A 21,132-nucleotide genomic window follows, 5' to 3' on the forward strand; every position below is an offset into this window, starting at 1 on the left:
TTGTAAGGGCCCTGCCTAGGGTTACAGGTGAAAACTGGTCCATAACTTTAAAGTGTAAGAAAAAGAAATTCCCAATAGCAAAGAGGGCAAAAGAGTCTAGGAAGTAAACCCAAAGGAACTCCAGAGTAAGCAAAGCTCTGTAAGCTGCAGTGAAAGCAGCTTGCCTAGAAGGGAATTCCAATAAAAAAATTTCTTGGCCCTCCAAGTTGGAGATTGGGTGTGTGATTATGATCAGTGCCAAAGTGAGGAACAGCCTTTTAAGATTTGAGCTAGAATACAAACGAATACGTAAAATTAAAATGATATCTGCTTACATTATCACTGTAGTAGCCTCTGAAGGAGCCAAGAATGACTTCTATGATCACTAAGCCAGTGAGTGCCGTAAAGCTCCTAAATATCATGTGCTCCTCTGTTAGGGGACTTCAATGCAAAAACAGGAAATGAATTTTTCCTGAATGGAGTTACAGGAAATATACTTTACACTACATGAGAAGTGAGAATAGGAGAATGTTGGCAAAACTTGCAGTAGTGCAACTGCTTCTGATTGCTTCTTCACTCTCTGACCACAAGTGAATTCATTTAGGCATGTGGAAGGTACTGGATTCTAATGTATGAACAAAATTGATAACATTCTGGTATCAGAAATACATGCAAGTTCAATAGAAAATGTTAGAGCAGCTAAAAGCTCTAATTACGATACTGATTATTACTTGGTCAGTCAGGATCTTGGAACAGTTAGCAGTGGCGACAAATAACTGAACAAAAAGCATTAAAATAGAATAATAAAAAATTTAAGAATGGTCAGGCGAGGAACTAGTATCAAAGTACCTTTGGAGGTTCCCAGAGAGGGAGTGGAAAATGATGTGCTTGTTTCCAAGCACATCCACTCATCATATGACTGAAGTGACTAGGAGAAATGACTGATATGATAGGAGAAATATATATGGAAGAAACGTAGAATAGTTTAAAGAGAGAGAAGGGAGGCAATAAGCAGGAAAAATGAGGATATTGTTGATATTACCAAAGACAACAAGAATGAATACCACTAGATATAAAGAAAGCCAAAGGGAAACAAATAAAATAATAAGAAAGAAGAAATGGGAATATATGAGCAGTAAATTGGAGAACATAGAAAACTTTAATAAGCCTGTGAAACTTAAACGTTTTATAATGCAGTTACAGTACTGAAAACTAGCTTTCAGCCAAAACTCCATTTACTAAAAACAAAGGTAGCAACATCAAATATAATGAGAAGCAAGTTAGAGAATGATGGACAAAGTTATTTGAGGAACTATTCTGGGAGGAGGGGGTTCAGGTGTGGAAGGTTGCAATCCAGAATATCAAATGGAGGAAGTAGAGATAGGTATGCCCTTATTTAAACGGCTGATAATATCATAAAAAGGCAGAAGAATGGTAAGGCATCACCTTACCATGGTGAAGTCACCCAACAAACTAATTATATGACACTAAAGAGGGAAATTCATTTTGATGCCAATCAATATAAGGAATATGTACTACAGCGCTCTTCAAATTGCTATTATAACCATGTATGCTTAAGCATAATGTGATATAGTCTATAACATTAGGTACATCATTAGTCCCTACATGAACTAATTATCCCTACCATCATCCCTTTTCTTACCCAAGGTCTCTCTTGCCTTGTTACAAACATATAGAGAATTATACCACGCACTAAAATTGCTTTGTTTTTAGCCAAACCACTTCAGAATTGGTAAGAAAACCACATTCTCAGAGGTGCAAAAAACTACAAGGTTGTAGTTTTTTGTAGTAAAAAAAAGTAGTATTGGGATCTTATTTTTTTGGCAGAAGTGTAATAAGAAGATCACATCTTGATCCCAAACTACTAAACAACCCAGTTTGTTGTTATTAGCCATTTCTATGTACGGTACCCAAGATAGGGCATCTCCTCACTATGCTCTTCAAATTAGACAAAATCAATCAAAATTTTCATAGGTTAGATAGAATACTGAAGAAAAAATTAATAGCCATCATGTACATTTGATTTGACGTCTTGCAATGTTTTGTTCTGGTGAATTACCAAAGATAACACATTCTTTAAATCTAAATGTCTTGAATCATCTCATGTTAATTTTATAAACTTGAACAGAACTTTATTGGAAAAAATGTCTAAATTAATGGCTAAATACTACAATAAATAAGTATATAAGGGGAGAAGGGTAACTTAATTTTTTTTTTTTTTTGTTAGGGCAAAAAGCATTTTCGTGTTATCATCGCCCAGAAACCCAGAAACAATATATTCATTATACAAAATAAATGGTAAAAAACTGGACAATTGAAAATTAATTAAAAACTGAAAATCCCAACATGCAAAAATACATCGTCAAAGTAAAAAGTCTGTAACGATGCTAAAAGCGAAATAACACAAAGATATACCACATTATACATCACAAAACAATAAAATAGACATCTGTGTTACAACAAATGACATGAATATTTGGAATACACTACAGTAATTTATACATCTGAATATAAATGGATGGCCCTAAGAAATCGTAACACAGAAGATAACAACACTTAACTATCCCCTAGAATAGTTTACATGTTAGCTCCTAGTTTAAATTTGTGATGCAACGCTGCATAAAAGATACAATCCATAAAGATATGAACCACTGTTACTGCAGTCGCAGCAAGCACAAACTGGTGCATCTGTTTGCATCATCAGATATCTATGAGTGAGTCTAGTGTGTCCTATTCACTAATGGCAGAAAATAACCTCCTCCCAATGTTATTTCTGCATGAACTCCATGGTGAAACAGTGTTTTGTAACACATGGTAACAGTGTTGTCATGGGAAAAGTTTATTGTTCATGGTAGCATCCCACTCACTCGGCCACTCATCATCAACCACCCTCTTCAGGAAACAGACAAGATCATTAGAAACAACGCAACTGGTAAAAGGAGGCTGAAAACAAGCCACTTTTGCTGCACTAACTGTGCTGCACAAACAACAAGGTGTCTGGAGTATATTACTAATTGTCGTCTATAAGGCACTCATGGAATCTGAACAAGAACATGTCAAAATTTTGGACTAACCATAAAAAAAAAAAAAAAAAAAAAAAAAACATACATAAGGCCATATTAATGGTATACAGTTCTACAACAAAAATACTAGCAATGCTTGGAAGGCCAAACATGTATGTTCTGTTGCCAACCACAAAACCACAACCAACAGAATTAACGTTTCTCGAACCGTCCGTATAAAATGTAACATCAGTATTATAATACAATAAAATTCATTTAGCAAGATAACTGGATTTATATTGTTTTTATTATACTGACAAAGATCAAAGCAGTAATTAATGAGAGAAGGTTGCCAAGGGAGGTAATAACATGGAACAACATGGAGTTTAGGTATATATCTAAACCTGAGAAAAGCTGGTGAGCTCTGATGCCTAGTGGAGCAGTAGATCTCTGCTGTTCTTTGTATAGAATCAGATATTGGTTAGAGAACACCGCATCAAATGTTACATGATTTCGTTGCACTTAAATATGAGCTACGTAAGCGCAGTTCATTTGATTTCGTCTATTTGGATAGCATACTGAACCTAATATTATCATTTCCAGGGGAAATGTTACAGGAATTTTTCTACACATACCTTAGTTCATAAAGAGAAAAAGGAATGTTCAATTCATTTTACAAATCTCCGATAATAAAAGGCACACTTTCCACCTACAACTTACACTTCATAAACTCAGGACAGTAAGACCATGTTAGTGAAACTGACCTAAATGAGTAACCAAACATGTTCACCACATCAATTAGCAAGGTAATGAGGATGCTGCTGGTTTCTAGTCCAATTAGTGGTGGAGAATGTCCTGATCAAGGCATAGCCGTATCCTTCTCCACACAACTGATGATGGAGTTGTTCAAGAAATGTTATCGACATAGTTTAGCCATGATTTCCGCTTAGTACACCAAAACCCTCAATAGCATACACCCCTCGCATAGCAGTAGGCACAGAGCATTTGTCATAGACCTATGACTGAAATTATGCAAAGCCCTGTGATGATCCCTTAATATCCTCCAGCATTCTTCATTCCACCAAGGAATAGAAGGCTATCTAGGTTTTCCAGACATTAGGGGGATATATATTCACTTGCACTATCGAGTATCGGGTGTACAAACATGGAAAGTTGGTGGAACACATCACCACTTTCATCATATTGGCTAAATGAATTGTACTCGATCAAGTCTGCCTTCCCAACCACCCATCTGTGTAGTTGACTCTGAGACAAATCACTATTACCGACTGAGATAATAACCGGTCTGTGATCACTTCCAAAAAGGTTTATGGAAACACACCACTTAAGTTGTGGAAATAGGGATGCTGAACGCAACTACAGATCAATGCACAAAGATTTACCGGATGAAGATGATAAAAATGTGCACAATCCATCATTCAATAAGCAGAGATCTACATTCTGCCTCAATCAATCAACTATCCTTCCCAAGACAGAACATGATGATGAGCCCCAAGAGTGGTGATGAGGGTTATAATCGCAAATTCTTACGCAGGGTATCAGACTCTGGGAAAACAGACTGGACAGATCATCCTCACTAATGTCGGAATTTGGAGGAAGATATAAGTTGCAGATATTAACATAGAGTGGTGCTAATATCTTCACTGAGACTGCAGGGATGTTTGAATGCAGTGGTACCCACATGGCAAACAGCATTTCCACCAGGAAAACCACACCTTCTAATCTTGTGTCCTCAGCTTGATAGTCGCATCTTTCGCAAATGTATCTGTGAAAGGATACATGATTCTGCAGACAGAGGCGAGTCTCCTGCAGACATAGTATTAAAGGACTTTCTTACTTTATTAGGATTTCAATATCCTCACAGCAGGAACAGAGACCACAAACATTCCATTGAATAATATTTGTAGCCATAAGTAATACTTTTTCCTGTTATACAAAAAAATTCTACATGCAAATTACTTATCAAATACTATCTGGCTTTTCTTTGTGGATTTGATGACTTTTAATAAGTTATCTGCTGCTTCAAGCACTTCATCTGCCACCATATCCTAGCAGAAACCTCAAGATGGTGGAAGGGAACTTGAAAGCCTGGGAGGTCGGAAATGCTATTCTAGGTGATGATGTTTTAATCCGTTAACAGGGATCTTAGTTATTTGCTGCGTTGCTAGTGCAGCAGGAACTTTATGTGTTGGTGTAATGATTGATTTGAATTTAGGTTGACCACCATCAGTTTTTCTGGCAGATGTTACTACCTTTTTACCAGTGCTTAATGCTGAAATAGAGTAACCGTCAGGGACTTTACCTGTTCTGACAAAGCTTCTACCAATTTTGTCAGTTCTTTACATGATGCGCATTCTTTCTCTTTTTGTACGTTGTTTAAGAGGGTTTGTATAAAACTAATACCATGTTGTACAGGATTCCTCATACTCAGAGACTTTCTGTATTCCCAACATACCAACGAAAAGGACCGTTTCTGCTCAGTACAGATATTTAATGTGGCTTTTTCTTCCTTGTACAAGCAGCATTCCTGAGACATTGCCGGGTGACCTTTACATTTTATGCATTTTTCTTCTTCAGTGCACGTGCTATCATCATGTCCTATATGCTGCAATGTGCACAAGCCTGTTCCTTTGGGCAATCAATCTTGGAGTGACCAAAACCCTGACACTGAAAACAGTGTGGGTTGGGTTTAGTATCTATGGCTGCACACAAACAGAAAGGTAACCAACCTTTATTCAATCAGGAACGGTAGGAGCAGAAAAGGTTACAATGAGTGAATTACATCAACACCATTCTCCTTCCCCATAATACCATGCACCGATGTGACAGCCTGCAGTGACAGCTCTTCTGATATCTCCGTTAGTTTAATACCAGCCAGGTCATGGCAAAAAATCATTCCCTTGCTGAAATTCAGCATATTATAGGGTTCTACTGCAACTGTATATTTCCCTACATTCTTAAGGGCTAGGAGTTTTTGACATTGGTCTTCATTAAATATTTCAATCAATAGTGTGCCACTCCTAAGCTTCTTAACAGATTATGGAGACTCACAGGCTGTTATCATGCACTTATTAATTAATTAGAAAGGGAAAAATATCTGCAAAGGATTTTTCTTCCTCATTATATTTAACTGCAAGAAACTGAATACTTGTTAATTCACCACCCTCTGATACATTTCTTGTATCCATTTCACTATGCACATCTTTGGCTAACAATGTTGGTCAGTCTCTTCAGACACCCCGATTTGTTGGTTTTTTTCAGGTGGACCAACAACCAGCAAAAGATTTTTGTTACAGACTGCCATACGGTTCCCATAAGTATTGGCGATCTACACTCCAACAGAGCACATGCATACTAGAGCTAGAGCTAAGTACAACTAGATTCACCCAGGTACCCAGGACATCGTTCAAGACTCACTGCATAGGACCATCCACCCTTCGGCATGACAGTTTTCACCTCAGGTTATAATTGCATTTTGTAAAGTGTCACAATACCACCAAGTGTAAGTCTAAGAAGAAATAGTATACAATGTTGTTGTATAATTGTGTAAGGGTATACGAGGTGCTACCCAAAAGTTCGGGGAATTAGAATTTCACGTGCGAACCATTGCTGGTACGACCTGCTGCCACTAGATGTGGCTAACAGTACTCTTTGTGAATCAGTGTTCCAACAGCTGTGACGGTGAGAGGCTGCATTGTTGACTTTTGTGCGGTTGTGTAACGTTGTGTTTTACTGCTTCGGCAAAGTTCTAAATGGCAGATTTAAAAGAGCAAAGAACCTGCACTAAATTTGCTTCATGCTTAAAAAAACTGGTACAGAAACTTATCGCATGCTTGTGGAAGCATTTGGTGACAATGCTATGAGTAAAAGTAAAACTTTTTTGTGGTAGAAACGATTCAAAGATGGACGAACGACAGTCTATGACGAAGAGCGTTCAGGAAGACCACCAACAAGCACCAGAAAACATCGCAAAAGTTTGAGAGGCTATTGTTGCAGATCGTAGACAAACAATCCATGATGTTTGTGCAATCATACAAATGTCATATGGGTCCGTGCAACGTCTTGTCGGACAATTTGAACATGAGACGCATTGCTACAAAATTCCTACCGAGACTATTGAACAGCGACCAGAAACAACATTGTGTAGCTGTCTGTAGTGAATTGAAAAATTCAGCAAGAGATGACCGTAACTTCATCTCCAACATCATAACCGGTGATGAGACATGGGTATACGGGTATGACCCTGAAACTAAGCAGCAGTCATCGTAGTGGAAGTTGCCAAGTTCACCGCGGCCAAAAAAAGCATGCCAAGTTCACAGCAACGTGAAGTCCATGATGATTGTTTTTTTCAACATCAAAGGCATTATCTATAAGGAATTTGTTTCTCTTGGTCAAACTGTCAATGGGATGTTCTATTGTGAAATTTTGAAGCGGTTACGTGAAAGCATTAGGTGCAAAGTTCAGATCTGTGGGGTACAACAGCTGGGTTCTGCACCATGACAATGCGCCCGCGCACACATCACTAGCCATTCAGAATTTCTTGGCTTCTAAAGACGGTAGTGATTCCCCACCCACCCTATTCGCCAGACCTTGCCCCATGCGACTTTTTTCTCTTTCTGAAAATAAAATTTCAATTGAAAGGCCGTCGTTTTAACACAATTGAGGAGATTCAGGAAGAAACACAGAACATGCTTTGAACACTTACACCTGCAGACTTCCAGGGATGCACGGAATCATGGGAAAAACGCTGGGATCGCTGTACCAATGCCCAAGGGGATTACTTTGAAGGAAAAATTATAAGTTATGGTAAGCTATTTTATTTTTATGGTAAAATTACCGAACTTTTGGGTAGCACCTAGTATGTTGCAATTTGTGTAGTGTTCTGGGTGTAGTGCATGTGTATAGTTTAAAGTGTTCTGCAGCTCTGTGTATAGTGGGAATAAAAACTGCAGAGACTAGAGCCAACAACCCCCAAAGTCTTAAAGAATAAGAGTCCTCGTTAGGGAGAAGGACAACACTTTGAACATTACCTCTGATGCCTTAATTATCGATTAACAAAAAAAACTGCTTCTTGTTAAACTTTTTTATAATAACTTTTTTCTTATTAGTAATTGGGAAAATAAAATTTATACTTTTAAACAATACCATGTAAAATTGTAATGTAATGGAAAAAATTTTAAAAACTTAATACCTTGGCTTATGTCTTAATAACTTGATTTATATTAATGTCTTGGTTTAAATAATTTGCTCTTAAAAGATTTACTGATAGAAAACCCTTGGTCAAATTGGAAAAAAAAATTACCAGAAGTCTAACAGATCAAATATAAATTATATTTGAAATATTTCAGCTCAATGAAATGAAAAAGTATTACAAAACTTATGTTTACACTGATATAATATTGTCAGACTGATAGCAGATTGGTTAAGAAAAATTAGTTTAAAATATTACAAAAATTCAAAAGCATATTACTACTTACTTATTAATTTTAAGGTAACAAAGTGCTCGATTAGCATAGAATACTGCATCTTTATCAAAGCATTTGATAGCTTTTGTGTATTGTTCAATTGCTTCTTTCCATTTCTCTTTTTTTACATATTTATTACCCTAAAACAAAAATAATTTAATATTTAAAAATAAAATCCATTATGAAGAATCACTAGAAAAGGATCACTCTATTCAAATTGTATATATTAATAATGAATAGTGCTGACTCATTTTTTTTTTTTTAATTTTCTCGTTGCCAATTTTGTTTTTTTTTTAGATTAGTACCAACTGCAATAACATTTTCATTTTCTAACCTATCAATCTTGAGGCAAAAATCAGCTTATTCTAAAAAATAACCATACTCTATATACAAGACATTTTAAAAATTATTCTAAAGTAAACCAAAACAGTGCCTGAAAATGCAATTCAAGACAACACAACATTACAGTTTCAAAAGTTTTTTTAACAATGAAGACTCCCTTAAAACCACTTCTTGAGTAAAGAATTGATATTAGTCTCAAGCTGAGGATAGAAGTGCATTAGCAAGCTATTTCTTCACTTATGCCTTTTATTGTAACAATACACCACTTACCACATTGCAAAATTTTTTTTATAATGAAAATGAACTATACCTAGAGACAGATGAAGTACTGCAATCACCATAATGTTTTAGATTTTGAATGTGTACAATTACTAATCACCGTACATCTGAGATTTGGGAACCTGCATGGTATATAGCCTTATGATTAAAACTTTTACATAATTTTTAAATCTCTGCTTCAGTTTCAATAAATTAGCTTGCACTTCTTTGAAACACAAATATATGATATACCATACAAATAAAATAAAACTTGTATACATCATCTACTGCAACTAATTTGTTATATATAATGTTTGTAAGGCCATATTGTTAGCTGCTCTTTTTGTTGTCCCACCAATTTCACCAAAACCATTTTTTCCGTTGGACAAAGCAATGCAGTTTACTTCAATACTGAAACCTAAGATGTGACGACAAATGTTTGTAAAGTATTTTTTTATTTCTTGTACCAATTCCTGATAAATCATCAGAATAAATGTCCTACTTTATATATTTGAGGAAACATTTGTGATGTCACTATGTAGACACCTTTTTTGAAAAGTGTGGGCAACTCTAGTATTATATTTTAAATGGTCACTTATAAACAAAGGCATCTACAACATACTTAATGATTGTTGTTTAAAAAATATACCAAAGAATCTAAAGTGGCTTGAAGATTTGTCCTTAACTTAAAGTGACTTGAACTTCATCCTACAAACAAAATGTTTTCAGCAATAATATCCAAAGTAATATGAAATTTTTAGTTAAATTTTCTGTAAGATTCTTGAAACACTACTTAAGTCTCAGTGATGGTGACAACGATGAAGAAAGAATGAAATCTTACCTATGGAGTAATTTATCATAAAGAGATACATTTATGAAAATCTGAAAATAATACTTAAACATGAGTATCAAGTATCTCTTATAATAATTTCAATTCAAAACTGGCCAGTTTCAAGCAAAATGCCATATTTGAGGAATGCAAAAAGCAAGAGTATGATCCAACCATATCAGTAAATAGAATACACAGGAGTAGAACATCACCCAAAAAAATTATTCAAGATAAGACCATCATTATTTGGAAAAAAAAAAATTAAATTCTGAATTTGTAAGTTTTTGTTGTCTTAAATGTATTGTTTAATGTTTAAAGTCATTTCCTTCAGTAATCTTTAAAAATATTTAAAAAGATAAAGATTTTTTATACAGGACAGTTTTTTTAAGACTGATCATTTTAAAAATTAAATAGTTATTACCATTTCAACTAACCTAATAAAAATACCCAAAATTAGACAAGCCTTTACTTTATGAAATTGCTTTTACAAAAGGAAACGAAAAATTTAAAAAAGAAAGTAACTGTTGCTTTCAAAAATCTGAATGACACTAACTTTCAATAAAAAAAAAACATTTTGTCAGCAACATTTTTATTTTTCACTAGGCAACTTGCGATGGACTGGGCAAGTAATAAAAAAAAAAAAAAATACTAAAAAATAACCATGATCAAAATGGCAGAAATACTACAAGTATTATAAAAAAAAATTATTTATAAACTGGCTATGATTATAAACAACTGTTATGATAAACATATTATTACTTTTTACTCAAATTCATTTGGAAAGTTTAGAACTTTTAAACATACTTAAAGAGTAAATGTCATATTTTTGTTGTGCATTAATAAAACACTGATATAGTAATGCTCAAGAAGAAATGAGTGCTTAAATGGTAACAAAGAAGATCTTACCAATTCTTTTTCATAAATAGCCTGTTGTCGCAGTTTTTCAATTTCTTGTTCCTCATCATCATCAGATTCCTCTGCAATGTCTTTAATATCAACTCCATTATCAATATCTTCACATGCTTTCTCCTAAACAGTATTAAATAACTATTTACAAAATAAACATTAAAATTATATGGAGATCCAATTGCAGTAAATAGTAAATTTATAAATTCACAAGTTGATAGAGTAAATTATTTGCATGCTTTACAAAAAAAATCTCAGAACTGAACAGATGATGAAAATAGATCAAAAAGACTGAAGGTGGTCTTTTTAATCAAAGGATTGCTAGTAGGATCCATCCAGACTTGTAAAAATGTATAACCTAATTATTGATAAAACTGTAAAATAATATAGAATACTTCAACTTTACTTAACTAATGCTAGTTGGGTGCAGTGACATCATCTACTCCTTATGTAGCTATATCAAAATTTCTTATATATGTCTGTCTTTCAATAAAGCATTTGATTCAAGGAATAACAGAATTCATACATATGAGTACATTAACTGACTGAGTAATATTCATTCTTTTCTTTAAACATACAAACAAAATGAAAATTTACCACATAAAAAGGGGTTAAATATGTTTTAAGTCAAAATATTAGGTATATCTAATGTAGGTCAGTACACATTCTACATGCAAAGTGGATTTTGGTTTCAAATATTCAAGAAAGTTCTGTTAAAATTCTTAGGCAATTACATTCTCTCTTTCCACCAATTTGTTACACAATAAATGGAAATTTGTTGATCAGCCATATCAGCAGATCATCTTTTAGTTCTCTCTTTCAACATTTTGTTAGGGATATCACATCAGTTCAGTGGGAATTTGTCAAATTGGAAGATCTGGAAGACGCTGGGCTCACATGATTATTTGAATGTAAAAGCCCAAAAATGTTTGTACTTAAATATGCTATCTTTAGTTATTTATTACAATAATTAATACAATAAATACATTCTTCTTCCAAGTTAATAACACACAGAGTCTGATCAAACATTATTCTAAAAATTCACAAGTATTCAACATTCATCATAGTAAATAAAGCAAAGAAAAAAATCACACTCCAAGCCATCTCTCCCACACACCAATTTCAGTCATGAAACGTGGTATGTCTAAAGGCCTAAGAAAAATAGGTGTTAATTGTTTTCATTATTACTGTTTATTTTATCTTTTTTTATAGTTTTTCTCCTTTGTTGTCTTTAAAAGTGCCGCAGAGTTCTCCCAGTAAAATATAAATATCTCATTGCTACAAATGCATATTACGTAATTCTAAAAATATCAATCAAATACTTTTGTTTAGCCAAACCAAAATAATGATTTTAAACATTCAAAACTTAAAGCCTTATACATGTAAAGAGAGAAAGGTTCTTTTCTCTAATAAAAACAAATAAAATTTGTTTATTTAATAAAATTTCTTATTTTTTCAAAATGCTAGTTATCACTGAATTCAACAATGAACCTCTTTTCATTTACAATATTAGTTGTTAAGTTTAGATATCATTAACCAAAATATAAATAAGCATACGCAATGCAAGAAATCAAATGATGACTTCATATGTATCTAGAACATTTTAATACCTAATCTAATGTAACACCTTCAATAATTAATATTTTTAATAAATAAAAACATTATATAGGTATTAAAATTAATACCTATATCTAATATAAAAGAATGATTAATAGTTGTATAATTTTAGACTAACATGGTTAACAATTATTGAAAGCACTCAACTCTAAAAGACGAAGTAGATTGCTGATATTGTAGTCCCTTGAAGGTAAAGTGAATAAACAAATAATGTTTCAAATTACGACTAAAATGTTCAGTAAACTTACATAAGGGCTATTCAAAATTGACTTCCAATAGGCTACAGAAAATAAACTGGTTTCCACAGCAATTTGAATATACCCAAAAGCCACCAATAATCCACTAGTTTGTTCAGTTATTTGCCAAATGGTAAATAACTGAACAGAATGGGGATGTAAGTCAACAGAATGTATTTCTGTTAAATGATAATATAACACATGATGAAAAAAGAAAATGTCATTGTCATTTCCACAAACTGTGAGATCATAGACTGACTCATTTTTTGCAAGTGGAACTACACAGCACTGCAAAGATCCGTCAGTAATTGTGTCACATTTATAGTAGCCATGATTTTACATTATAATAATAATAATGTATCATAAACATTGTCGCTCTCCAAAAGTACAAGAAAATTTATGAATATGCTTTTTAGTACCGAGATTTGTAAAAAGAAAATCCTGATGTTCACCTACCCAAGGTAGAGGGGTGAAATTATTGTTTATTTTAACAGCTAGTATATACAAGAAACTAATGAATGAAGAACTGAGTTACTCCTGCAAAATAAGTTCCCCCCCACTACAAGTGCCAATGGCATCCTCCAAGCATACATGAGCAGTGGTGGTACAAGGCATTATATATTCCTGAGGATGGGAAACTGCTCCCAAGAGCAGAACTTCTTCAGAAAGTCAACGGTATTAGAAAACAGAACTCAATGGCAGAATCCATTTTTTCCGTTTTACCATAGTATCACTCTTAGCGATAATTCCTTGCATTACGGTATGATGTTGGCTTCTACATCAAATGTCCCAGAGTTAAAATATTTCTCTTTGGATACCCAGACAAAAGAAGTTGAAGGACCAACTGCATATTGGATTTGCAATGACATTGCTGATGATGTGGAAATGTAGAGAATCTCAGGAGGGAAATGAAGATAAATAATATGAATACATTAGGACTAAGTGAAGGAAGGTGGAAAGGAGAGAGTGAAATGAAAATTGAAGAAGTTATCAATTCTATTCTGGAAGAAAAAAGGGAAACTGAAGTGGCAATAATTATGAGGAATAAAGTAGCAAAATGGGTACAGGAATTACGTTATATGAATGACAGATTTATAAAGGACTGGGATGTAACCAAAAATTTAGTTATAGTAAAAGTACATATGCCAACATTGAATTATGAAGAAAATACTGAGATATATAAGAGTAATGAAGATATAATAAAGACAGAAAAAGACTACTGTAAGGTACTAATGGGAGACTAGAATGCTGTGGTCAGAAAAGGTGAAGAAGGAACTGTGGTAAGAACATTTGGATTAGGGGTAAGGAATGGAAAAGAGAACAGATTAATAGAATTTTGCCAATAGAAAAAATTATTTATAACCAACAGTTAGTTCACAAATTATGAAAGGAGGAGATATACGTGGATATTCCCTGAGGACAAGTATGCTGTCAGATAGATATCTTAGTAAATGAAAGGTATAGGAATGCTGTTACAAAAGCCAATAGGTTACCAGGTGCAAATATCAATAGCGATCATGTGCTACTTATGCTGGAAATGATAATAGCTTTGAAGTAGAGAATGCAAAGTAGTTAAAAAATGGAACTTAGAAAATTTGAAGAATTAGATGAGGAAACAATAGGAGAAAAACTAGCAAAGGGAATTAAGGAGAGAAAAAAGAAGAATGAGAACAATGAGGACACCAGGATGAAAATAAAAACTGAGAATTCTATGAAATATCCTGCTTAGGTTAACCAGGCATTAAACAAGTCACAGATTTACTCAATACATGAACAAGAGACTTAAGCTTCCTAGAACTCAAATCAACAAAACTGCATTGGATATTTGGAAAATTCTGGAATAGAGTATAAATTAATAAATCATAACCAAAAATAGAATCTTACTTAAATAAAATGGAGAGAACTATGAAAAATGTAATAAATATTAAACAGCTTATTTTAAAATCAGTGTGAACTCATATATCAAACAAGATTTTGGGAGACAGGAGAACCCATTTACTCTTTTGTAAAAGAATTTTTGTTTAATTAATTATACATTCAAGTCATAATATCATTTATCCTATAATCATGAAAAAATCAAGCAAGCCATCAGATAGATCATATCTTAGTAGATGAAACGTTAAGGAATGCTACTAAGAAAGTCCTTGATGCTATTAAGAAAAACTAGGTGCAGATCTCAAAAAAAAAAAGTGGAGAAAGAGAAGTTAAATAAGAAAATTAACTTAGAAAGGTTGAAGTAACTGGATGAGAAAACAATAAGAAAAAGATAGTTAAGCTAAATAACAAAAGAAAAAAGGAAAATGAGAATCAAAGAGGAAACCTGGATGAGAATAAAAAATTCATAGTAAAAACAGTAGAGGAAGATGTAAGCTATTATAGGGGAAATAGAGCTAAGAAACTATGAGTAACAACAGAAATGCTAAAGAAAATAAAGAAAGAAGGTGGTATAAGAATAAGGCATGAGAAAATGAAAGATTGATGTATTGCAAATTAAACAATGACTTAAGGAGGGAAGCACAAAAAGCTAGGGAAAAGTGGTTAAGTAAAAATGCAATGATATTGAGAATCTAAAAAAGAAAGGACAGTATGATACGATGTATACTTAGGTGAAGAGCAATCATTAATATTGGATAAATGGACAGGGAAAGGTAAATGTGAGAAACTGAAGATAAAGACAGTAAAAAATTACATGAGGACAAAAAAGGTTGAGATGGAAGGAATACATAGATGACCTATACATGATGGAGAGAAATCTCAGGAACTAATTATAGAAAGAAGTGGAAGGTAACTGGAGAGGGTAAGGAACCATCAATATTAGAATGCAATTAAAAAATCAACTGGAATAGATGAAATATAAATAGTGATGAAGTGGAAGAAATAATTGAACTGTGTAACAAGGTATACAGCAAGATAAATGCCTCAAGATGTGAAAATAGTAATGATACCAATTCCGAAGGAAACTGGTACAAGAAAATATACAAGACAATAAGTTTAATACCCCATGCTGCTAAAATATTGATAAGAATCCTAAACCAGAGGTTGGTAAGCATAATGCAAGAGAGGAAGAGTCTGGCTTCAGGAAAGGGAAAGGAAATCTGTCATCTAGGAAAGGAAAGCACTAGTAGCCAGTTTGGCTATTAAGGATGGTTGAAGAGGAATACTAAGGATATTTAGAGAGAGGAAAGGAAATTAGTCTGTGTTTCAAAGATAAAAGAGGAATGGAAGAGTGCAACAGAAATAAATGGAAGGTTAGCAATGGCAAAGGAAGCCTTCAGTAAGAAGATTGGAATTACTATGTAATAAAAATTTGGAGTTACAGAAGAGGTTAGCATCAATGGAGTATGTTGTTGTGTGGAAGTAAAACATTGATGTTGAGGAAGAGGGACTGGACTGAGACTTTTAGATGTGGATAAGAAGAGGATGGAGAAAATAAGAAGGCTGGATAAATTGAGATATAAGGAAGTACTGAACAGAATTAAAGAAGATAACGTGGAAAGATTATATACTAAAATAATATGGATAAACTAATATGGAAAGATAATATGGGATAAGATTAAATGGTAAGAATACAAAAGAAAAAGAAACTTCTTACTCTATGTGATATGAGGAAATGGAATCTTGCATCAGCATTGGAAGTCAGTAGAGGATAAATTAACTGATGAGATGACAACTGGAAACTACAAAACAATGATGGGGAAGGCTTGGGACAGAAATGACTGAAAACAACGGTGGTGTAAAAGACCTACCACTAGACAGAATACCAACCAATAATGAAAGGTTGTTATGACATTAATAAGAATCAAAGACAAGAATGAAAAATCTAACGTTTTTTACAATATACTACATTGAAATAAAAATAACTGAATTTAAATCAGGATGATTATTTTGTTAATTTGAAAACGCATTTCCAAGACCATGAATATACCTCAAATACTCAGACCTACAATATGAAATTATTATCCAAAAATAAGTATCAACTTTAAAGAAAATTCTGAATAAATACATTGACAAAGGAAGAAATTACCCAGTGTATAACTACTATCATTTCATTAGCAATGTTAAATTCAAAGTTGAAAAAATCTAAGTATAAAAAAGAACTGTTAAATGAAAACATTCAATTTTTAGATTTATTACGTAGTACTTCTACCTATAATGAAGTAAAGTTTTAGTACAAGAGCTCAGTACAACTATTAACAATAGTCTGCTTACTGTTTCATGCTATATAGTCATCTAATATGGTAAAAATGTTTTTAATAGCTAAACTTTAATGATAACCCTTATGATTCAAATTAACTCAGTATTTTAATAACATACATTCAAGTAACTGCCAATTACATTAAGAGCTTATTTTTATTATATTTTAATAAAAAAAATAAGTTTTAATAAAGTTACGAAAAAGAATGAACTTACACATTTATTCATCTAATAATCCAAAAAAAATTCAAGTACGCATTATCAAATTGAAAAATGACGTAGTCATTTATGAGTGAAAGAAATTTCACTTACAGAATTCATGAAATCTAAAAAATACAATAACATTACATGTACATGAATTGCTAAATAAACTTGGAGTCCAAAGCTAACAGTAAGGAATTCACAAAGGATAATATTCTTCATAATTCTTCAATACACAGAAACACTTCACATACTATAGAAAGCCTTTACTTGAACAGCTCTAACAATAATTTTTTTACCATCACCTAATCAAGAGCACAAACTTGATGTTGAGCAAAAATCTCTTTAGAAAAAAATGGTGGAATGTCTACCTAGAATGTTAAAACCAATGAGAAATTGGTTAATGACTGGATCCCCTGTAAAAAATTCTTTAATAAAGATTCACATAAGCTGAAGTCATCACATTATAAGTACCTAGACATGAATGACAACTATGCAACCCAAAGAGATAGTTACAAAATCAATTTATGTAAATAATAAAATCTTTTCTCTCCCTTTTTTTACCAGCCAATCAGAAGTCAATTTATAATAAACACAGTACAATAAATGCAAACATAGATTTTAGAAAGCACATCAAAGATACTTGGCCAGTCAAATCAAAAGTTAGAAGCAACAAACAAATCAACTTAAAGAAAAGTTTTAACAACAATTTCTTAATTTTTAGAATTATTATTCTTACCACATCAAACTTTTCCCATTTACTGTAATCAAATGACGATATTCTTTTTGGTTTTTCATTTTTAGTTTCTAATTTCTTTTTAGAAGACTTCTCTTTTCTGGGTTTAGATCTAACAGGAGGCAGAAACTGAAAAGTGATAAAATGTAATCAAAAATTTTTTTATTAAATATCTTAACTCATGCATACACTCACCCATGTGCATGCACATGCGCACACACATAAAGTTTATATGTAATCATATATCTTTTTGAAAATAAGTGTACTAAGCAGGTGGTCTCCATTTGGAAATCTTGGCCAGGATTATCCTCTAATAATTTCATTTTAAGAGGTTAGTTTACAAAAAGATAATCAAATACATACGTTTAAAACTGTAAACGTACATGTCACATTACAAATTAGTTCTATTAAAAGAATTTAGCTCAATTAACTGCACAATCGCAGCTGCACCTAAATCCACACCACATGTTATTACTGAACACTAAATTACAATTTAATGAAATACTTCACATGCTTTATTTGCTTATTTTATTAAAAACCATTTAGTTGATAACATACAGTGTACTGTATAATTAATATATGTGTATACATTTCCTTCTTTATGTTTTCATAAGTACCGATCCAAGTAATGCTTTCACAGCTTTACATTAACTTGTTGATCCACAAAATTTGTATATACACAGACAACTGAGAAAAATATGGGAAAGTGCCAAATGGCAAATAAGAAACTCTGTGATATAGCTAGACATCATCTTAAGTCGTACTTAGCAGAGTTCCAGAGGCGACAGAATCTGACTGGCGACCCTTCAATATATAATTTGAAGCATAAAAACCATTTGACAGCCAAAAATAAATTTATGATGTATGTGAACAACGGAATAAATTATAAGTTAAGTAATACAATGACACAAAAACAGTAAAATATTCTAACAAAAAGCAAGTGGCTTCCCCCAACTAATAAAAACATAAATTAACAAACAGTTAAAATCTGAACAAGATCATGACTTGCAGATATTATAAATTTTGTTTAAATTAACAATTTATAATTTGCACTTAAAAATACATATAAATGTATAGAAAATAATAATTTCATTATCTACCAATAGATTGTAATACAGTAGAATATTTCATTTTATTTCAATGACCATAATGACAAAATTCTCCCTATAATTATAATAATTTAAATATACTTCAATTAAACTTTTATAAAAAATTTGTCCTGAACAAGTAACGATCTCTGTAAAAGTGCTCAACGGAGATCTTTAAAGGAAAATGCAGTAAATAAAAAACTAAAAATTAATTTGAGTAAAATAATATTAAAGGTGTATAATTACACCAGTACCCCAGTATAGAGTGAAATACCTAATCCAACCATTAAAAAGTGTTGGAAAGGATCTGCCTTAAGTCATATATGATGAAAATCTTTTTGATGCCTAATTCAAGTTTAAGACTACATCACTGCTAGTACAGTACATCACAATTAGTACAGTTTGAAAAATGTGATGATTCTGTAGAAGATAAAGAGTAGCTTAATAAAATCTGAAAAAAAAACATGATTCAGAAATAAAAAAGGCAAACTATCGATAAGAAAAAAAATTGATGATGAAACTAAAAAATGCAAACGTAGAAAATAATCACATACTGATGGAAAAGACATTTTAAAGCTGCTTCATAAAAGAAAAGATGAGTAGCCTTCTTTAACTTATAAGGATGTCATACTAATGAAGATGATAAGCTTGAAACATACCTCTTCTGAAAACCAAATTTTAGCTTAATTTTTATGAGGCCATAAAAAACAATTGATCTTTTATAATACTGTATGGTATTATAAGTAGTTTTGCTGTGTTTCTTATTTATTAAAACAAAATGAATTTTAAAAAAGTAAAAGCTATAGTTTATACGTAATGATTGTTTATTTTTAGTTAAAGAATACTACTGGCAGTATAAAAGTGCATTACTTTTTCCTTGTTGATACTTATATAGATGACAAGAGTTGTGCAAACAGTTAATTATCAATTAATTTACCCCAACAATAATAATAAACACATTTCAATTAACTGCAAATCTCAGGAGTGGTTGACCTTAGTCTGTTTCTGTCTACATGCTTACAAGTATATTTACACTTAAATGCACTACATCAAGCCTGGCAAACCGACCTGATTTTATTTTCTTTAACAGGAAAATAAACAATAACTAGTAAAAAACTTCAAAAAATTTCTCATTTGTCAATAAAAAATAAATAAATAAAACATAAACCACACCAATTCTTCTCAACAACTTACTAATCAAATAGGTTATGAATACTGTATCATAAATATGATGTTATTCTGCTGCAAAATGAAAAAAAAATTATAGAACACGATCACAAAATAATACCTATACCTACTAACAATACAATGACTGGATCGAGTAGTAAAGGAAACATAACCAACTTCATGTTACTACTATAACCTAAGAAAAAAGAGCTAGGTAGTGTAATAGAACGAGATTTAAATATTTAAAAAAGATTATAATAATTTTTTTTCAAAAGCACACTTAAAAACAGGCAGGCCATAAAAATCACATTACTGTATAAATAGCAGTACCTCTTCGGATACAGATGGGGAAGAAAGTTGAGCATCTTTTCTTTTCATATCGCTTTCCCAGTGTTTTAAAGATGTGATGAAATTTGTAAGATCCTCATTGTTATCACGAATTGTTTTCTGCAGTAATACTGAATTATTCATTCTTATGCAACAGTTTTACAAAACCGTCTAAGCAAGAAACAAAATCATACTTAATGAATAAATAAATTATAGAAGAAACATTTAAAAAAGGTTCAAGTAACTAACATACGTATACTACCATATTAATCCTCAAACAAAACCAAATCTAAATGTTCACAAGTAACCACAAAACTTACTGATTGTTTAATTATTATCACTTATAAACATAACCACACAAAACAGACGGCGGGTACTAGATGGTGGTGAAATTCCACCCCAAAAGTTTCCGTGCGAATAACAGCGCTTCTGCAGGGAAATATTATCAACTCGTTGAGTACTCAAAATCCAACTTACAAACAAGAGATAAATATTAAACATTAACTGCAAAAAAAAGATTGCTCTATAATATAGGATAAATAGCGTGCGGGGAACAATTTTGAAATTTTTTTTCAGCCTGTTTAAATTTATTTAAACAAATATATTTATTTATTTATATACCATATGATACTCCCGGTAACGTAAGTATTCCAACGTGTGGTCATACATCTAAATCGGTTCAGCCGTTGAGGTGCTATGGAAGAACCAACATATATATGTACACCCTAAATACATTACAGTCC

General features: G+C 32.3%; 1 protein-coding gene across 1 annotated transcript in view; it reads right to left on the reverse strand.

The window, feature by feature from the left end:
* Positions 1–20,785, reverse strand: part of LOC142321156 (RNA polymerase II-associated protein 3-like) — a 111,639-nt gene extending 90,854 nt beyond the window's left edge. The window contains exons 1-4 of the mRNA XM_075359150.1: positions 20,393–20,785; positions 17,811–17,936; positions 10,824–10,946; positions 8,501–8,628 (exon numbers count right to left, since the gene is read on the reverse strand). Of these exons, the coding sequence (XP_075215265.1) occupies positions 8,501–8,628; positions 10,824–10,946; positions 17,811–17,936; positions 20,393–20,533 (518 nt within the window). The 5' untranslated portion in view covers positions 20,534–20,785. The remainder of the gene's footprint in view (positions 1–8,500; positions 8,629–10,823; positions 10,947–17,810; positions 17,937–20,392) is intronic.
* Between the last annotated feature and the right edge of the window lie 347 nt (positions 20,786–21,132).

The sequence above is a fragment of the Lycorma delicatula genome, chromosome 3, assembly GCF_047948215.1.
Source record: "Lycorma delicatula isolate Av1 chromosome 3, ASM4794821v1, whole genome shotgun sequence".
In the NCBI taxonomy this organism is placed as follows: Eukaryota; Metazoa; Arthropoda; class Insecta; order Hemiptera; family Fulgoridae; genus Lycorma; species Lycorma delicatula.